We start from the raw sequence: 18,738 nt of genomic DNA on the forward strand, positions 1-18,738 counted from the left end.
ATTAGGGTGGTCATAGTTGGTCAGCTAACTTTAGTGTAATATTAGTAAACAAATGTTTTAGTATTACATTGTCTAAAGCTGTTCACTGAACACATCCCAAATATCATCTATACAGCTAAAAACTGGCATGTCAACAAATGTTGCCATTAAAAGTGCGCTTTTGCTAAGTTACTTTGGACAAAATCAAAAACAATTTTTTATTCATCTTACTACAGCTCAATTTGAGCTAATTCTGAAAGTGATTTATTTAGAGCAAATTCTGCTATACCTTAATAGTTCGATGGCCCTAGGCCACTTAAAGCGCCATACTTTATGGTACTGGATGTCCATGACCCACACATGCAGCTGTAAGATTACCTTATCTGACTGATAGCTAATCTTTGCAATTTAGCTCAATGGTTATTTGCAACCAATAGCACCCAACACAGAGAAATACGAGCCTTAGGTCATTAATATGGTCGAATCCGGAAACTATCATCTCGAAAACAAAACGTTTTTTCTTTCAGTGAAATATGGAACCGGTCCGTATTTTATCTAACGGGTGGCATCCCCAAGTCTAAATATTTCTGTCACATTGCACAACCTTCAATGGTATGTCATAATTATGTAAAATTCTGGCAAATTAGTTCGCAACGAGCCACGCGGCCCAAACTGTTGCATATACCCTGACTGCGTGCAATGAACGCAAGAGCAGTGACACAATTTCATGTTAGCAGGCAATATTAACTAAATATGCAGGTTTAAAAATATATACTTGTGTATTGATTTTAAAGAAAGGCATTGATGTTTATGGTTAGGTACATTGGTGCAACGACAGTGCTTTTTTCGCAAATGCGCTTGTTAAATCATCACCCATTTGTCGAAGTAGGCTGTGAGTCGATGAGAAATTAACAGGCACCGCATCGATTATATGCAACGCAGGACACGTTAGATAAACTAGTAATATCATCAACCATGTGTAGTTAACTAGTGATTATGTTAAGATTGATAGTTTTTTATAAGATAAGTTTAATGCTAGCTAGCAACTTACCTTGGCTTCTTGCTGCCCTTGCGTAACAGGTAGTCAGCCTGCCATGCAGGCTCCTCGTGGAGTGCAATGTAAGGCAGGTGGTTAGAGCGTTGGACTAGTAACCATAAGGTTGCAAAAACGAATCCCCGAATCCCCCCTGAACAAGGCAGTTAACCCCCGTTCCTAGGCTGTCATTGAAAATAAGAATGTGTTCTTAATCTGACTTGCCTAGTTAAATAAAGGTGTGTTAAATAAATAATAATCGGCCAAAAATATTGATTACCGATTGTTATGAAACTTGAAAATCGGCCCTAATTAAATCGGCCATTCCGATTAATCGGTCGACCTCTAATAAAAACAATTTCTACTAGGGATGCACAATATATCGGTGAACATATCGGAATTGGACGATATTAGCTAAAAATGCCAACATCGGCATCGGCCCGATGTCTAGTTTAATCCTCTCCTCCCTTTCTGCATCCTTTGACTCTCTATGTCCCCCATCTTCCCGGCCGGCTCGGTCCTCCCCTCCTGCTCCGTGGCTTGACAACTCATTGCGAGCTCACAGAACAGGGCTCCGGGCAGCCAAGCGGAAATGGAGGAAAACTAGCCTCGCTGCGGACCTGGCATCTTTTCACTCCCTCCTCTCCACATTTTCTTCCTCTGTTTCTGCTGCTAAAGCCACTTTCTACTACTCTAAATTCTAAGCATCTGCCTCTAACCCTAGGAAGCTCTTTGCCACCTTCTCCTCCATCCTGAATCCTCCTCCCCCTCCACCCCTTTCTGCGGATGACTTCGTCAACCATTTTGAAAAGAAGGTTGACGACATCCGATCCTCATTTGTTAAGCCAAACGACACCGCTGGTCCTGCTCACATTGCCCTACGCTATGCTTTGACCTCTTTCTCCCCTCTCTCCAGATGAAATCTTGCAACTTGTGACGGCCGGCCGCCCAACAACCTGCCCGCTTGACCCTATCCCCTCCTCTCTTCTCCAAACCATTTCCGGAGACCTTCTCCCTTACCTCACCTCGCTCATCAACTCATCCTTGACCGCTGGCTACGTCCCTTCCGTCTTCAAGCGAGAGTTGCACCCCTTCTCAAAACCTACACTCGATCCCTCCGATGTCAACAACTACAGACCAGTATCCCTTCTTTCTTTTCTCTCAAACTTGAGCGTGCCGTCCTTGGCCAGCTCTCTTGCCATCTCTCAGAATGACCTTCTTGATCCAAATCAGTCAGGTTTCAAGACTGGTCATTCAACTGAGACTGCTCCTCTGTGTCATGGAGGCCCTCCGCACTGCTAAAGCTAACGCTCTCTCCTCGGCTCTCATCCTTCTAGACCCATCTGCTGCCTTTGATACTGTGAACCATCAGATCCTCCTCTCCACCCTCTCCGAGTTGGGCATCTCCGGCGCGGCTCACTCTTGGATTGCGTCCTAACTGACAGGTCGCTCCTACCAGGTGGCGTGGCGAGAATCCGTCTCCGCACCACGTGCTCTCACCACTGGTGTCCCCCGGGGCTCAGTTCTAGGCCCTCTCCTATTCTCGCTATACATCAAGTCACTTGGCTCTGTCATATCCTCACATGGTCTTTCCTATCATTGCTACGCAGACGACACAATTAATCTTCTCCTTTCCCCCTTCTGATAACCAGGTGGCAAATCGCATCTCTGCATGTCTGGCAGACATATCAGTGTGGATGACGGATCACCACCTCAAGCTGAACCTCGGCAAGACGGAGCTGCTCTTCCTCCCGGCGAAGGACTGCTCGTTCCATGATCTCACCATCACGGTTGACAACTCCATTGTGTCCTCCTCCCAGAGTGCTAAGAGCCTTGGCGTGACCCTGGACAACACCCTGTCGTTCTCCGCTAACATCAAGGCAGTGACCCGATCCTGTAGGTTCATGCTCTACAACATTCACAGAGTACGACCCTGCCTTACACAGGAGCCGGGGCAGGTCCTAATCCAGGCATCTCCCGTCTGGATTACTGCAACTCGTTGTTGGCGGGGCTCCCTGCCTGTGCCATTAAACCCCTACAACTCATCCAGAACGCCACAGCCCGTCTGGTGTTCAACCTTCCCAAGTTCCCTCACGTCACCCCGCTCCTCCGCACACTCCACTGGCTTCCAGTTGAAGCTCGCATCTGCTACAAGACCATGGTGCTTGCCTACGGAGCTGTGAGGGGAACGGCACCTCCGTACCTTCAGGCTCTGATCAGTCCCTACACCCAAACAAGGGCACTGCGTTCATCCACCTCTGGCCTGCTGGCCCCCCTACCTCTGCGGAAGCACAGTTCCCGCTCAGCCCAGTCAAAACTGTTCGCTGCTCTGGCACCCCAATGGTGGAACAAGCTCCCTCACGACGCCAGGACAGAGGAGTCAATCACCACCTTCCGGAGACACCTGAAACCCCACCTCTTTAAGGAATACCTGGGATAGGATAAAGTAATCCTTCTAACCCACCCCCTCCAAAAAAAAGATATAGATGTACTATTGTAAAGTGGTTGTTCCACTGGATATCATAAGGTGAATGCACCAATTTGTAAGTCGCTCTGGATAAGAGCATCTGCTAAATGATGTAAATGTAATGCCGATGTGCAAAACCGATGTCAAAGCTGACATGCATACCTATATAACGTAGGTACATGACGTAATGACGGCAAGTTAAAGTTTGCGCTACACGTACAACACAGCATTCCTAATCTAGCCCACAATGTCTGCTGTGAGGATCGAACAGTCAACAAGTCGAGCAGTCATTTGAAAGAGTAAGAACATTTCAGCGAGACAACTCAAAGGCGAAATCCATTAATGCAAAGGTAACGGCATTCAATGGCCTTGACAATCAACGTTTCACCGACTGGTCCAGCACTCCGGTAGACGTTGCCCTACCGGAGTTACACAGTAATAGCGTCACTGCTATTAGCTTCTCGACATATGGAACGCCGTTTGGGTATTTGCGTGTCAAAAAAGCTACACGTCAAATAACACCATTTGACACGTTGAATAAGCTTTTAATTTTACACGTCAAATAACACACAACATTCTATAATAGAACTGTGTTCTGAATTTGCACGCGCAAGCAAAGCGCCACCACTATTATCAGTAGCACTGTCAAAGCTGTACAAAAAAAGTCTGCAAACAAGCAAACGCCGGCCACGAACGATGTGTTTACAATACCACGTTGGTAATAAAGCATTATTTGTTAGACCGCACTTCTGGGGTAGCTAGCTTTAGCTTGGTACCTAGCTAGCACCAATACAACCAGCCTGAAAACAATGACCAGTAGAAACTGCAGTCATTTTCATTATGATTTAGGAAATTCCTTGTAAGTATTAGCTAGGTAGCCACTTGTTGAAATTTAACTTAAGTTCATGAAAATAAATAGCTAGCCAGCTACTTAACCCTGTTGCCCAAAGCTAACGTTATAAGCAGCCAGCTAGCTTCATCTGGCTAGTGAGGCTCAACCAGACCGTGTTATGAAGCTAGCCACAATAAGGATTAGGCACAATAGTGGAATTTGCAGTTTGCCTTCAAAATAAAAGTATGTCTTTGAAAGCAATGCAGAAGGTTACAATTCGTGGAATCATGCCATATTTAGACTAGATAATGTTAAATTAGGTTGGAATGTGAAGCAATGAAATGGGGTATCAGTCTACTTTGTGACACACACAGAACAAATGTGAAGACTTTAGGCAAATATTAGTGTTGTAACTCTTATCGCGGGAATGTGACTGTGTGAAAACCTCCCCAGTCAGCCTATTGTGTGTGTGTTAAGCATTCTAGTACAGTTAAATAGTTAAAAGCTCGCTAAAAAATGTAATATCGGGATCGTTTTTTGGGGGGCAAGGAAAATATCGGATATCAGTAATCGGCCAAAAATGTAATATCCCGATATTACATTTTTTAGCGACCTTTTAACTGTACTAGAATTCTTAACACACACACACAGGCGCTGCAGTCTAAGGCACTGCATCTCAGTGCAAGAGGCGTCACTACAGTCCCTGGTTCGAATCCAGGCTGTATCACATCTGGCCTTGATTGGGAGTCCAATAGGGAGGCGCACAATTGGCCCAGCGTCGTCCTGGTTTGGCCGTCATTGTAATTAAGATTTTTTTCTAACTACTTTGCCTTACACACACACACACACACACACACACCTGACCAAAAAGTTATTTTGTTTGCATTTACATATGGCCCCATTACTAGTTAAACATAGTCATGTGTTGTTTCGTTGTTCATTTGTTCAGTCGTTTCATTCTCATACTATGGAACGCCGTTTGGGTCTTTGCGTGTCAAATAACACTAATTCACATGTCAAATAAGCTTGTTGACCAATCACTAATTTCTACCATATAAAACCTCACAAACATTGTGGTGGTGTTAACAACACCAACCTCTCTCAAACATTGTGGTGGTGTCTGGGGACATACAGGGGATATGGATGCAGACAGCGCGTAAGTAGGTAACAACGTATTTTTAATGCGCAAAGAGTCACTTGGTGGACATTCGATGATGCAATTAGGTCATACATCAGATAACATTGGCAATAGGCTAGATTTGTAACTAGATTTGTTCCTACCAACCTAACGATTATTTTGATAACCCCCATGTAGCTATAGCTGAAACACGGACCAAATCGAAGTTTACCTTGTGTAAGATGTTTGCTGAAGAAGTTGTGTAAAATAAACATTTTGACTCTCGGGTCTGGTGATCGATAACGGTAAGTCACAGGCAGACAAATAAGATATCCACATGATCTGTGGAGTCCTGGCTTTCGGTGTGTACCAACTTACTCCGTGTTTATTTCGTTTATGCTTCACAACGCTAACCGGAATGTAGGTAGCAGCCATCTTGAAATGAGGTCATTGGCTCGGCCTGCCCTTATAAATGTGTATGCCCATATATTGTAGTAAGACGAGACGGCACTGATCAATAGCCAATATACTCAGTTTTCCGCAAACACCCTGCTTTTGTAGAAAGGGGTTACCGGTCTCATACCAGACTGAATTGAATTAAAACAAATATGGGGACTTTACAATTAAGAGTCAGTGCTTGACTTGGAATGAAATAGGCGCCAGTACTCATTTTAGGTGCCGGTAATGTTTACATTTAGGTACACGAGCTCCACAATCCTTTTGAGCTAATATTTTCTAAGGGTAAATGGAGCAAAACATTTGAGGTGAAGGTACTCGGGTCCGGTGAGCTCCTGCATAAATTAAACACTGGGTTAACCCAGTAAATTACTGGGAGCGTGTGACTCTTTTTTTATAACCTATTACAGTTTACTCGCCAGCACATCTACTGTTTTGGGTGTGCCCCAGCTGATATTTTTCACTATATGTTTTTTTGCCATTATTCAAATTATATACAGTGGACGTTTCAAAGGTAGATCTGATACGCACACAGTCAAGGATAATGACTCTCGGTGAATCAGTCATAGGCCAAGTGATAGGCCTAATTCGCCCTTACCAATAAATGTTTTCCAAATTAGCTTGAAACTATCGTCGGCATAGTTGAAGTTGATTGAAGTCCCCCGATTGCAGCTGTGGGAGAACCAGCTAATTGTCGCTCACGCGTTTCACAATTGATGAGCTCACCTGAAGCCACGTTGTAATTAAGTCACCTGATGGCCACGTAATAATTAAGTCACCTGATGTATCTATCTGTTGGTTAATAATTACCCCAGTCTTTGGTATATAAAGGTAGAAGGGTCTCTCCTACATTCCACCCGCTCTTAAGTTCACGATGGCCTTCACTGGGAAATATCAGCTTGAGTCTCAGGAGAATTTTGAGCCTTTCATGAAGGCAATTGGTAAGTAACAAACTATTAGTAGGGCTATGCTCTTGTCATAGACTGTATAAAACAGCCTCTTATGAATGTGCAAACAGTCAGTATTTTGTTCTGTGGTACTATCTTCTCAATTTCCACTGTCACACTTAGTGATAAGCCAATTTCTGACTGTTTCAACAGAACATCAACAATATAAATTGGCAAAACAATATTTAGAGTGGGCTGTCATAGTTGGTCAGTTAACTTACATTGAACACCCCAAAACTCTATACAGTTGCCATTTAAGTCTTTGTAATTTGTAAGCAATCAAGATGTAATGTTCTGGAATTAGTCTTATTACAGCTCAATTTGAGAGAATTTGGCATTTGCTTTATTTACAGCAAATTCTGCTGCAACTTAAACCTTTTCCTTAATAGTTTGATGGCCCTAGGATATTGCACTTAAAGTGCCATACTTTATGGTACTGATGTCCATGACCCACATGCAGCTCAGAAGGTCATCTGTGCAATGGTTATTTGTAACCAATAGCATAATCTGCACCCAAAAACTGCACCCAAAAATACTGCTTGGTCAGTTGGCTTTCTCATAACTATGGTGCTCCTCAGCTATGGTTATTCTTAAATCTAAAGATGTTGTCTTGACTACAAATTTCCAAATTGAAAAGCATGGATGTGTAATCCAAAGGGAACCTGCACACCATTGTGAACGGCTATAGGCTGAAAAGTAAAATGTACTAAGTTTTAAATAATAGTTTGTATATAGTTCAATGTGTACTGCCAACCCCTTTTAACATGTTCTTCCTCAACACTTAGGTTTGCCAGATGATCTCATCCAGAAGGGCAAGGACATCAAGAGCTTGTCGGAGATTGAGCAGAATGGAGACCACTTCAAAGTGACCGTGACCACGGGCACCAAGGTCATAGTCAACTCGTTCACAGTCGGCCAGGAGGCTGAGCTCGAGACTTTGACTGGAGAGAAGATAAAGGTGAGTTGGTCAACCAGACATGCCTGCAATTACTTGGCCTTGTGGGAACACCTGAACATTGGTTAACTTGTATTTGAGTTAAAATGACATGGGTGGGCTATTATGGTACTTGAGGGCCAAAGTATGCAGCCACTTTTCCAGTTCAACTTTTGCAAATGATAAACTGTTTCCTTAGTGCTTGTGAAAAAGTCTTGTTTCTCTCCCAACATCAGCTGTTTAATTTTATGGTTTGTGTTAAACCTACTTATGACAAGATGTAGTGCAGTAACTTGATGTAGTTTTACTCCTACATGGTATGTCATGCACTGACTCCTCTATCCTTCCCAGTCTACGGTGAATCTGGTTGGGAACAAGCTAATGGTCTCATTGAAGGGCATTGATTCGGTCACTGAATTCAATGGGGACACCATAATCGCTGTAAGTATGTGGTTGTTGGAACTGTAAACAAATGTAACTGCTGTAGACCCTAATCTGTGCACCTTTCCAGACAATGACGCTGGGCCCCATCGTCTACAAGAGGATAAGCAAACGCATCTAGGGATCTCTCAACCCTCTTTGAATAAATGAAGAAAATGTATTTTGACTTTGTGGTTTGTCTATAAAATTTATCTGTAGCTTTGCTTGGTAGAGCTGCAGTATATAGCACTAGATGACACTATCAATTATTCACTTACGTCTTATGTTCAATATTTCACATGGTACTTAAGCACATGGTTGGTACACTGATTCAATGTTTACTAGCATGAAGGTGGGAGCAATAATGATTTCACAGGTACTTTGAGCCTTACAGATGAAGATGAGGCCTCATATTGTAGTTCATACAGATGGCAATCTCAATGTTAAAAGCACGAACTTCACTACTTACTTAACAGAATATCTAGCTGTTGCAAAACTTGTGTAACCCACTTTCAATGTGAGAACAGTGATACTTTTGGGTAGATTTGGTGACTACTCTCATACCCTTGAAATGCAGTGTCTAAAAATGCTTGTGGCTGAGGGCCTTTATGTTGTCATCAACACTGATTGCTTCAGCCATGGGCTTGTTCTGCAGGGCAGCCTCTCTCATGCTGTGGTAGACATGCTCATTCTGCTTGAAAATCCTCAGCTCCATCTCAGTCTGCATACGCATTGACTAGGAAACAAAGTCAGGGGTCAAAAGTCTGGTAGCGATTGAGGTAACACTACCTGACATTCTACACATTTCTTTTTAATTTAACATTGTGCTCTACTGAACAGGGCTGCCTTTAATTCCAAAAGTTAAATGACAAGGTATTTGGTACCTCAAGGTCCTTGGTAATGGCGTGGTTGGGTCCGTGGGTGACCATGAGGATGGCGTAGGCCTTGCAGATCATTTCATGGCCAACCTTGATGAGCCCTGCGTGCCAGTGGGTCACACCAGCACGCATGGTGGCCATGCCCAAATGGGCATTATTGGGGTGGTACAACTTCCTGCTCAGGGGATAAAGATTAGGTAAGGCTAAGTGAAATCACATTCCTTTCAATGATAGACATGCTAATCTTATGGGCACATTGGTCCCCTTTCCTGTCACTCACATGTAGCCCTCCACCAGTCTGCCTGCATATTCTGCAGCCTCTGAGAAGAACTGCAGGTAGGACAGTGCCTCACTGGCTGTACTCAGCATACGCAGGTGGTACAGGTGTGTATTACCCAACACAGGCTCCTGTTTGTCTAGACACTCACGACACAGCTTCACAACCTTTGGCGGGTAAAATAGAGTGAGTTATATGGGCAAGAGAAAGGTGGTTATTTATCAAGCTCCAATGCCGTTCCTAATGGTAAAGGATGGGCTTGTTACCTCGTGGAAGTCACCAGCAGTGCGAGCTGCCTCAACCTTGGCCAAGCACTCCAAACTGAACTCCTGTACCTCCTTTACCAGCTCATCAGAGGGCTGAGAGAATAGTTTGAACAAGTGTTAGTGTAGAACTATTTAGGGAACATGCACAGCCCCACATTCACAAACTATCATTGACAGTAAAATAAAGCTCATGACAAATGCACTACAAGTGACATCCACAACTCTGTTTCATTGAAGGACATGTTGCTTAACGTGTTGGTCCAGTAAGTAGTGACGCACCTGGTGACCTAATCGGCAATTTGCTCCAAGTCAATGCCTATACATGGATATATAACGTATATCCATGTCGTTGACCCGTGTCTAAAGACATGGCCATGTGCTGAGGGAGTTAGTCATAGGATTTAGCAATGTCTCAGACAATCAATTGGAATTCAGCATCAGGTGACCAAATCACAGATAACCAGAATAACTTGATTTATCAACTGCTACATGTATTTTGTTTTATGGTCTCAGCTGATGTTTAGAGTGGGGATCATGCGAGGCACGATTAAGTTGAGGGGAAGCATGGAACTAGACTCAACTGAATAGTAACTAGGCTGAAGTGTTTAAGGCCCCTGGGCCCTCAGAGGTATGATAATTTTAAAAGGTGCTTCTGATGCATCAGCTGAGAGGTACCCATCTGCATGCTAGAGTTACGTGCCCAACGTGAGTCTGGGTATGGCAGGGTCCAGGGACCCAGAACCCCATTGTTTGGAATGGAAGGAATTGACACCAACCCTGTCCTTAACCCGCCACTACTTTCCCCACCTTGTTTCCGTCGGTCTCCTTGGCAGCCATCTTTAGGTCATCCTTGAGGTGCTCACTGCAGCTTTTACATGTACAGTCAAAGTGGTACTGATGCTTCAGGGCGCGCTGGCGGTCTGTTGACACATTCAGGAAGTCCACGTAGCCCACCGTCAGCTCCTCGTTCTCAGCAATCTTACTCAATGCACGCAGCTCGATCCTGGGGGAGCAGGGCGGCATGGTTAGCCCTGGGCTTTAGTGTACCGGCTGCTCTAGGTTCAGCTCTAAATGTCACATGCTGGGCCATAGAACAGGCCCTAGAGAAGTTGATAAGCGGGATGCTGTAGTGTGATGTCATGGGAGTAACCATAGCGGAGGGTAAAGGGGTAGTGTAGCCCCTAGGAGGTCTTTGGACCTTTATGGCACAGGTGGTAGTGTGCTTTCCCTGTTAGGGTAGGGCTGTGACTGAGTTCAAGCCATCCTACAAATGTTCCATCTCAATTGCTACGATAGCAAAAGTGCAGGAAAGCTATTGCATTGACATAGTTTGCCAGGTACCTGGCAGCATTTTGGGTCTATGAGATAGGAAACTGTGAAACCTTCATTTGCCAGTCAGCAAACATAAACATCACTGATTGGATAGTCCTGGCTGCTCAAAGTTCAGAGAAGGTTATATTGATCGTTCAGAGTTCAATAACTTCTTGGACTGTTGGCTCCTGATGAGCAATAAATGAAGCTTTAGAGAAACATCAACAGCTAGCTTGCAGAGACAGTGGGGGTTTCCATTTCCCTCAACTTGAAGAAACATTCTATCAAAGCAGTTGGGGATTTTGCACTGACAGATGACCAAAAACACATCTCAGGTCATCACCACAATGCAGGCAGTCTAAAAGTAAAAAAATTAAAAAAAAGCATTCTTGTTATGATGGGATGTTTTGAAGTAATATTAAGGTAGATGACTGTTTGATTTCAGTCTCTCACAATAGACACTCAACAAAGCCCCAAGCAGGACAGCAATTCAGTCCTACTGGGAGCTAAACAAACCATGCTCTACGTTTTAGTTAGACAGACCCAATTTGTTGAGTTTCATAATATTTAGTTTTTCCCTCCTAGGGGTTAAATTTGAGACTTATGATAATTACTCTTTTGATCTTGTTCACTGAGCAAAATAGTCCTGTAGGCTACTGCTAAAGAAAAAAATGAGAAATATATGGAAAATCACATCAATGTCAAGGTTAGATTAGAATGCCTGAGTGTAATTTGGTACAGTTCTGTTTTTACTTCCTCACTATCATCCAGTGATAGAGGTTTATAACAGGTGTTAAAGAGATCTTTGAGGATCGGATGTTCAAGGTTCAAAGGTTAGACGTTAGCTCAAAGCAGGCAGGCAGACCCACCTCCTTTTAGAGTGGTAGGCTGTGTTCAGAGCTGACTGACTGGAAGAGAAGATGGCAGTCATAAAGTTTACAAATCACATAAATCTCACTCTTTATCTTTCTCTCTCGGGATACATACTTGCCATGGTTCAGGATGACAGTACAGTTGGGCCAGCAGTCATGGTTGACCAGACACAGGTTAGGGAACAGACCCACTCCCACTGCCTGCAGACCCCTCTGGTCACTCAGAGTAAAGCCATTACACTTGATCTACAGATGGATGGAGTGAGGGAGAGGGACAGATGGAATGCCAGAAACGAAGTGAAGAGAGAGAGAATGATAGAGGGAGAGACCAAGGTTAATGATGACAATACTTCACAGTACATAGAGTAAAATAACACATACTATAGTCATAATAGATTAACCAGTGATCTTGTATGTACTGTGCCAAAGTTTGAGAGAACTGGATGGTAAGATGACTAACTCAGTGATACGTACTATGCCAAAGATGTGTGAGATGTACTCCTTGCCATGCCTGGTTTTGGGACAGTAGTCCAGGAAGTTTTGTATGTCGATCTTGAGCTCTTTGAAGTCATCAGCGAGCATGTCGGCCACGTGGTCCTCCAGCTGGTCCACAGAAGTCAGTTGGCCGTCCGACACGATGCCTGTGTCCTTCTGTATGCGCCACAGCACACGGGCACTAAGACTGGAGAGGAACAGGGAGATTTACCATTAATTAGCATTATAGGGTTATATCAACTTGCCAAGGCATTGACAACAACCCACCCTGGTATTTCTTCCACTTACCCTTTCCCTCCATTCTCCTCCTACTCCCTTTTCCCCACCTCCTCTCTTCTTTAACTCTCTCTTTCTCCTCTCCCTCCCTTCACCCTCTCCCTCCTTGCCTCCTTACCGTACATTCTCATTAGGGGCCTTTTCGTACTTCTTGATGGCGGCACACTCCTGCTTGTGCTCATCCCAGCATGCAGTCTGGCAGGTTCGGTCACAGTAGTGGGCGAATTTACACTGGGCGCAGCGGTGCAGGTTGGCCTGGTGACGGAAGCAGCTATGGCACACCTGCTGAGACAGACTGGGGGAAGGGTAAGGGAGGTCAAGGGTTAGAGGTCATGATTCCTTATGGGGTTGCCCAGCCCCCTGGCACTCTTGTAGTCAAACCCTGTTGCAGTCTCATGCTCCCTCCTATCCTTGTTACTTTAACTATCATATTCATATGGGCTAGATATGAACAAAGCAAGGCAATAACCAGTGGATGATATCATGGACTGATAATGGAGTGGATTTATTTAGCTAGCTATTTTCACTGTGGTGGGTCTCAAAGCCAGTGATTGTGTCCATTTGAAACTGGGGTTGATTAGATGGCCATGGTAGTGTGTGAAGCCAGCAGGTTGGAGAGGCAAATACCAGGGATATGTTGGTGTGCTGAAGAGTAGGCTTTTAGGGATGAACGACGAGCTCTCATCAAACTGAGTGGGGAGCCATTTCTGTACCTTATCAGTAAAGAATAGGACCTGTTCTGTGTCAGCATTTAAATCTCTAAGTCGTTACTCCTTACCTCATCATATGTCCTCTTTCCTTTTTTTCTATAGGTCTTTCCTGGCTATCCTCTTGTTTCCCCTCACCCTTTTTCAGTGTCATCATACATATCCCAAAAATATTGGCTCGTATTACTTGTGATATATTTACGTAATGGGCTATTCTGAGATGACATTACAGAAACATGATGACATTCTCCACACACTTTCCACACGCCTCTCTCTACTTCATCTCTCCTCTTCTCTCTCTCTCTCTCTCTCTCTCTAAAACTCTGTTTGTACTTCATCTGAGAATGTTTCCACTGTCATTCCATGTACTTGTCGAGCTCCACCTGCTGGTTTAATATATATATAATATATATATAATATAATATAATATGTATATATAAACATAAAATCCCATTACTATTGTAAAATGTCAGTCTAAAACATTTAGGTCGGCTTTTAGACATGCAAAGCCGCTCAAACATTGGCAAACTCATCACAAAACATATCCCCACATTTTTTTTAAATATATAAACAAATATTTTATTTATTTATATATATATATATATATATATATATATATATATATATATATATATATATATATATATATATAATATTTTATTTATTTATATATATAATTTATTTATATAATATAATTTATTTATTTATATAATTATTTATTTATTTATATATATATATATATATATATATATATATATATATATATAATTTATTTATTTAATATAATATATATATATATATATATATAATTTATTTATTTAATATAATATATTTATTTATATAATATAATTTATTTATATAATATAATTTATTTATATAATATAATTTATTTATTTATATAATATAATTTATTTATTTATAAATATAATTTATTTATTTATATATATAATTTATTTATTTTATATATATATATTTATTAAACAGAGGAATATTTATATAATATAATTTATTTATTTATATAATTTTTTATTTATATATATAATTTTATTTATTTATATAATTTATTTATTTATATATATAATTTATTTATATAATATAATTTATTTATATAATATAATTTATTTATATAATATAATATATTTTATTTATATAATATATTTTATTTATATAATATATTTTATTTATATATATAATTTATTTATTTATATATATAATTTATTTATATAATATAATTTATTTATATATATATTTTATTTATTTATATAATTTATTTATATATATAATATATTTTATTTATTTATATATATAATATATTTTATTTATTTATATATATAATATATTTTATTTATTTATATATATAATATATTTTATTTATTTATGTGGGGTTCGGTGGCTAAGCTATTAGCCTCATCCATAGCTGGGAGAACTTTAGCTATTTATGGTGAAAGGTCTTGGTCTACTAGTCATATGAGAACTAGCCTATATTTCTGTTGACTTATTATAAAGTAAGGCCCTTAATTGTTCAGTAAACAAACTGAGTACATGACTTACTCTACCCATGACGGTTGAACATCAAGCACACATCAAAATATTTAAACAATGTGGACAACAACAAAGTTACCTTAAAACAATGCGTACTGTAATTCTCTTTGTGATTGTGCCTGTAGTTTCATAGTTTTCAATTAAAACAGACCCCAGCTGCCTAGGGGCCCCCACTTTATATAGCCTATATATTGAATAAATTCCTAAAATTAAAAATGTATATGAAATACATATTTTCAATTGTTGGATAAACATAATCATAGCAACTGTCTGGTGAAAAATGTGCCCTTTGGGGGTGGGGTGGGGGCTCAAAATGTCCCCTCAACAACAATATTCTTAAAACGCCCATGTAGACAGACACCTGACTGGTCCCAGCTTTCACTCCCTCTGATGTGCCAACAAACCGGTACCCGAGATCCCATTTCTAAAGTAAAAAAATCACACTATACACAAGGCTAGACTTCCTAAAAAAATATATAATAATCTAGCAGCATTCAAACCTACTTTCTGAACATGCATGTTGTACACAACTTCATCGATCTCTGAACTTTGCCTTAAGGTGAAGGCCGGTGAGTACAGTATGTTTTTGTATATAAAAATAGAACATTTGTGGCACACATTCAATATTCCTGGATAAACATGTCCTACTGCTCTGGACATTACTGTGTAGGCTAGACCCTCTAGAACATTTTTTTTCCTAGGTCTGCAAAAAGTTTTAGCATAGGTCTAGAAATATGTGTAAGTGACACAGCAATGCCAAAAACATCATAATACTTAACAGCGGTTGCTTAAAATAAACTGCTACACCTTGAAGACAAGCTATGGGCTTGTGTGTGTGTGTGTGTAAACAGTTTATCCCATGGGTGTCTGGGAGTGTGTCTAATAAGAAATAACTCGTTTGTTAATGCCTGCACTGATTGTTGGCATGCTGAAAAGCTTCAAGAACACATGTGATCTTCTTTTCTAAGAAATATGAAATGACTGCCTGTTGATCTTCCTTCTGCTTTCCTGAATTTTCCAATACCTGTCTGATACATTTCAATCACTTGAAAGCATATTTAATTCAGATTTAAATTCAGCATTACCTGATTTGACATCTGTGTGTTATTTATAAGGCCAGATTCAAAAGAATCATAAAATAATTTGGACAGATTTGTTTCCGATACGCCTAAGGTCCTAAAATAGAAAACAAAATAGTGTGATGGTCAATGATAACCCTATTTTAAAACAAATGTGTTAATATTGGAGTAAATACAGTACCGAAATGCATGTTTTCAGTGGAATGCACTGTACTTCGACATTGTGAAGGTCTGCCACATCTCTCCTTTGAAAGTGAACTGAGTCATTGGATTATTATATTTTCTTTAAGCAGTTTGGCTCATTGACCAGGTCAGAGTTTGTTTGAAGTTGTTGAGTGGTATGGAGGTTTTTCGCAATAAGCTGTAGATGTATGTGTTCCAGAGTAGAAATCCACAGTAGCTACTGAGTTATCTGAATGTGTTGTATTTATATGGTATTGGCTTTTCATTCTTAGTAGATCGTGATGCATTTGGCTGTTAAAATTCATTTTTTCCCCTCAAATCCTAGCAAAGCCCCTGTACATCTGCTGTTTAGTAAGACGTGGTTGGGCAGGGGGGAAAGTATATGGCACTTTGGTGGTTGTAGATAAGCAACAAACAGGTATTACAATGATACACTGTATAATCTTGTTAAACCTCCATCTACTACTGTACAGTTGGATGGTCACTGAATAAGACCACACTTTCAGTTCAGTGCACTCTGTTTTTATGTGTATATGAGTGTGTGTGTCGTGAGGTCACGGTCTCTATATTTGCTGGAATGCTGGTCACAGATATGCCTGCTTATGCTGCACTCTTAGCGTTCAGGAATTGAGTCATAATTGCTAATATTTGCCAGGTCGCAGTTGTAAATGAGAACTTGTTCTCAACTAGCCTACCTGGTTAAATAAAGGTAAAATAAAAATTCCAAGCATTTTTAAGGCTGGAGCCAAATTAATAGGAAGAATATCACAAATGCATTCAAATCATTTCCGCCAGTCATTTTGTGCGGTTTTGTCAAAGCCCCTTCTAACGAGTCATGCGCGAAAACAAATTCAACGTGCCCCACTGGCTATATAAACCTGTGGGTGCAAAGTCAAACAGCCCGCCTGCTGGTTTCGCGGTGACCACATGGTCCTAAGGAACACAGGTGCTTTTTTATTTTTTTACAGCCTGCTATTTAACCATCAAAAGGTTCCGGGCTGGACCAAAAACATTGCCAGTGACAGAACCTTGACAGTGAGTGAATCCTGCCTGGTAAGAACATAGGATTCTTTTTATGATCTAGTGTAACATATGTGGATGTGTGAAACTTACTCCTCGGCCGGCACCTGCGAATATCTAGCGTTTCGCGTGGCGCTGACTGGTAAGACGCTTCAGGAGGGCGGTCACGTGTGCTAGCAAGGCAGGGGTCCCGAGTTTGCGTCAGGTGTGGGCTGAATCGGATGAAGTGGTACTCTCTAAGCAAGCAGCGTGACGTCCTTTGCACTAGCTCCATGTTGATTTACAAAGCTTGGGCACCTACTACACTATACCCAACATTGAACCCAATGCTGAGGACCTCTCAAATCATACAAGTTAACACGATGAGCTGAACAATCCGCACTAATGCTAACGTTTTTCTGTGTGAAAAGCCACGATTTTGGGAAGAATAATGCTGAATCATGAATCTTGCACTCCTGGAGGCAAAGGACACACAGTATGACATCACTTTACTGTATATGAGTAGCACATTACTGAAAGTGTCAACAAACGCATTTGCAAGCATTTAAACAACAGGATGTGAAGTTTTGGACAAACTGAACTACCATTTATTTCAAGAATCTTTTGTTTGGTTGTAATATTAAACAGATATTAAAATTAATTACATTAATACTCGAACAGCAGGTAACCTTTTTAACCCAGCACCTGAGGAGTAACTATATGCTCATTCCACTAAGAGATACCAATACTATACATGGCCACCATGAATCAGGCCCTACCCGTCAAAGACATAGCAGAATGGATATTCTTTTTAATAAAAAGATCCACAATCTCAAATTGTTAAAGATATGCATTGATACAGGAACCATGTAGGTATCATTTGTGCATTCAATTTGGCTTTATTGCTGATAAATAATGGATGTGTGCATGCCACTGAGAGATTTTGCCATTATGACCCAAATCTCCATGCATTGGGCCCTACCTGTCGAAGACCACTGCAGCGAAGCTGGGCTCAGCGAACACTACCTCCCCAGCCCAAAGGTCTTTGGTGGTCCTAAGACCCCTGCCCTTCTCCCCAGCATCAAACACCTCTACGTTGTCCATATCCAGGTTCATTACCAAGTGGACAAGACTGGAACACCTCACAGATAGAGGTTAAAAAGAGAGGGAGGAGGAGTAGTGCTGGCTGGAGTGCGCTTCAAAAACGTTCAGCACCTGCCCTTCTCCTCAGCCTGACCCCGCCCTCCAAAAATAGACTGGCCTTCCTGGGACTGTACCATCTGTCTGTGTGTGTGTGTGTGTGTGTGTGGGGGGGGGGGGTGCTGTGGTAGTCTAGGGCCTTGAGAGTGGAAGTCCTGGGAAGGCTTACTCCATAGGAGGAAGAGTTGTATGGGTCTGCCTGGATGTCCTCCCCTTCTTTGGGGTTGGTTCAGGCCAGGCCCCAGTGGTATTTTGGTCTGGCAGCTGTGTCTGTCTGTCTGTGGAGGTAGGAGGCAACTGACTTGGAAGAGGCCTGATCAAACACTTCTCTCTGTTGCTTTTGTTTTCACTCTAGCTACCGTATCTGTCAGTACCACAGTCTGCAGTTTGCTCTTCTCTGCTTTGTCTCTGGCTCATTCACATTGGCTGTTCACACTTTCCTCTCATCCAGTGTCCCTTCCTCCCTTT

The 18,738-nt window shown here is 41.5% G+C and overlaps 2 protein-coding genes across 3 annotated transcripts; one reads left to right on the forward strand and one right to left on the reverse strand.

Annotated features, from left to right (window-relative positions):
* Positions 1–6,696: 6,696 nt before the first annotated feature.
* On the forward strand, positions 6,697–8,366 carry LOC106563252 (fatty acid-binding protein, liver-type). The gene is made up of 4 exons (XM_014128669.2): positions 6,697–6,825; positions 7,617–7,789; positions 8,117–8,206; positions 8,277–8,366. Exons 1-4 carry the CDS (start codon positions 6,759–6,761, stop codon positions 8,325–8,327), a joined length of 381 nt encoding a protein of 126 aa, XP_013984144.1. The 5' UTR covers positions 6,697–6,758; the 3' UTR covers positions 8,328–8,366.
* A 136-nt stretch (positions 8,367–8,502) lies between these two features.
* LOC106563251 (histone-lysine N-methyltransferase Smyd1) lies at positions 8,503–18,297 on the reverse strand. 2 transcript variants are annotated; one of them, XM_014128668.2, is made up of 10 exons: positions 18,053–18,294; positions 12,679–12,855; positions 12,264–12,471; positions 11,905–12,035; positions 11,787–11,825; positions 10,414–10,609; positions 9,607–9,699; positions 9,344–9,507; positions 9,070–9,238; positions 8,503–8,921 (listed from the first exon to the last, which is right to left on the reverse strand). In XM_014128668.2, the coding sequence occupies exons 1-10, from the start codon at positions 18,184–18,186 to the stop codon at positions 8,766–8,768; spliced, it is 1,467 nt and encodes a 488-aa protein (XP_013984143.1). In that variant the 5' UTR covers positions 18,187–18,294; the 3' UTR covers positions 8,503–8,765. The 2 variants fall into 2 exon arrangements, with proteins under 2 accessions (XP_013984143.1, XP_045545951.1); XM_045689995.1 differs by lacking the exon at positions 11,787–11,825 and having other exon boundaries at positions 18,053–18,297.
* Positions 18,298–18,738: the final 441 nt, after the last annotated feature.

This window comes from Salmo salar, chromosome ssa11 (genome assembly GCF_905237065.1).
Source record: "Salmo salar chromosome ssa11, Ssal_v3.1, whole genome shotgun sequence".
Lineage (NCBI taxonomy): Eukaryota > Metazoa > Chordata > Actinopteri > Salmoniformes > Salmonidae > Salmo > Salmo salar.

Bases quoted from the DNA above. Each gene is read 5' to 3' on its own strand.
- LOC106563252 (XM_014128669.2), top strand. From the start codon at position 6,759: ATGGCCTTCACTGGGAAATATCAGCTTGAGTCTCAGGAGAATTTTGAG. The intron at 6,826-7,616 runs GTAAGTAACAAA...CTCAACACTTAG, and splicing joins GCCTTTCATGAAGGCAATTG to GTTTGCCAGATGATCTCATC. The intron at 7,790-8,116 runs GTGAGTTGGTCA...TATCCTTCCCAG, and splicing joins TGACTGGAGAGAAGATAAAG to TCTACGGTGAATCTGGTTGG.
- LOC106563251 (XM_014128668.2), bottom strand. From the start codon at position 18,186: ATGAACCTGGATATGGACAACGTAGAGGTGTTTGATGCTGGGGAGAAG. The intron at 10,610-11,786 runs GTGGGTCTGCCT...CTGCTCCCCCAG, and splicing joins GCCTACCACTCTAAAAGGAG to GATCGAGCTGCGTGCATTGA. The intron at 9,508-9,606 runs GTAACAAGCCCA...TACCCGCCAAAG, and splicing joins CTGCTGGTGACTTCCACGAG to GTTGTGAAGCTGTGTCGTGA.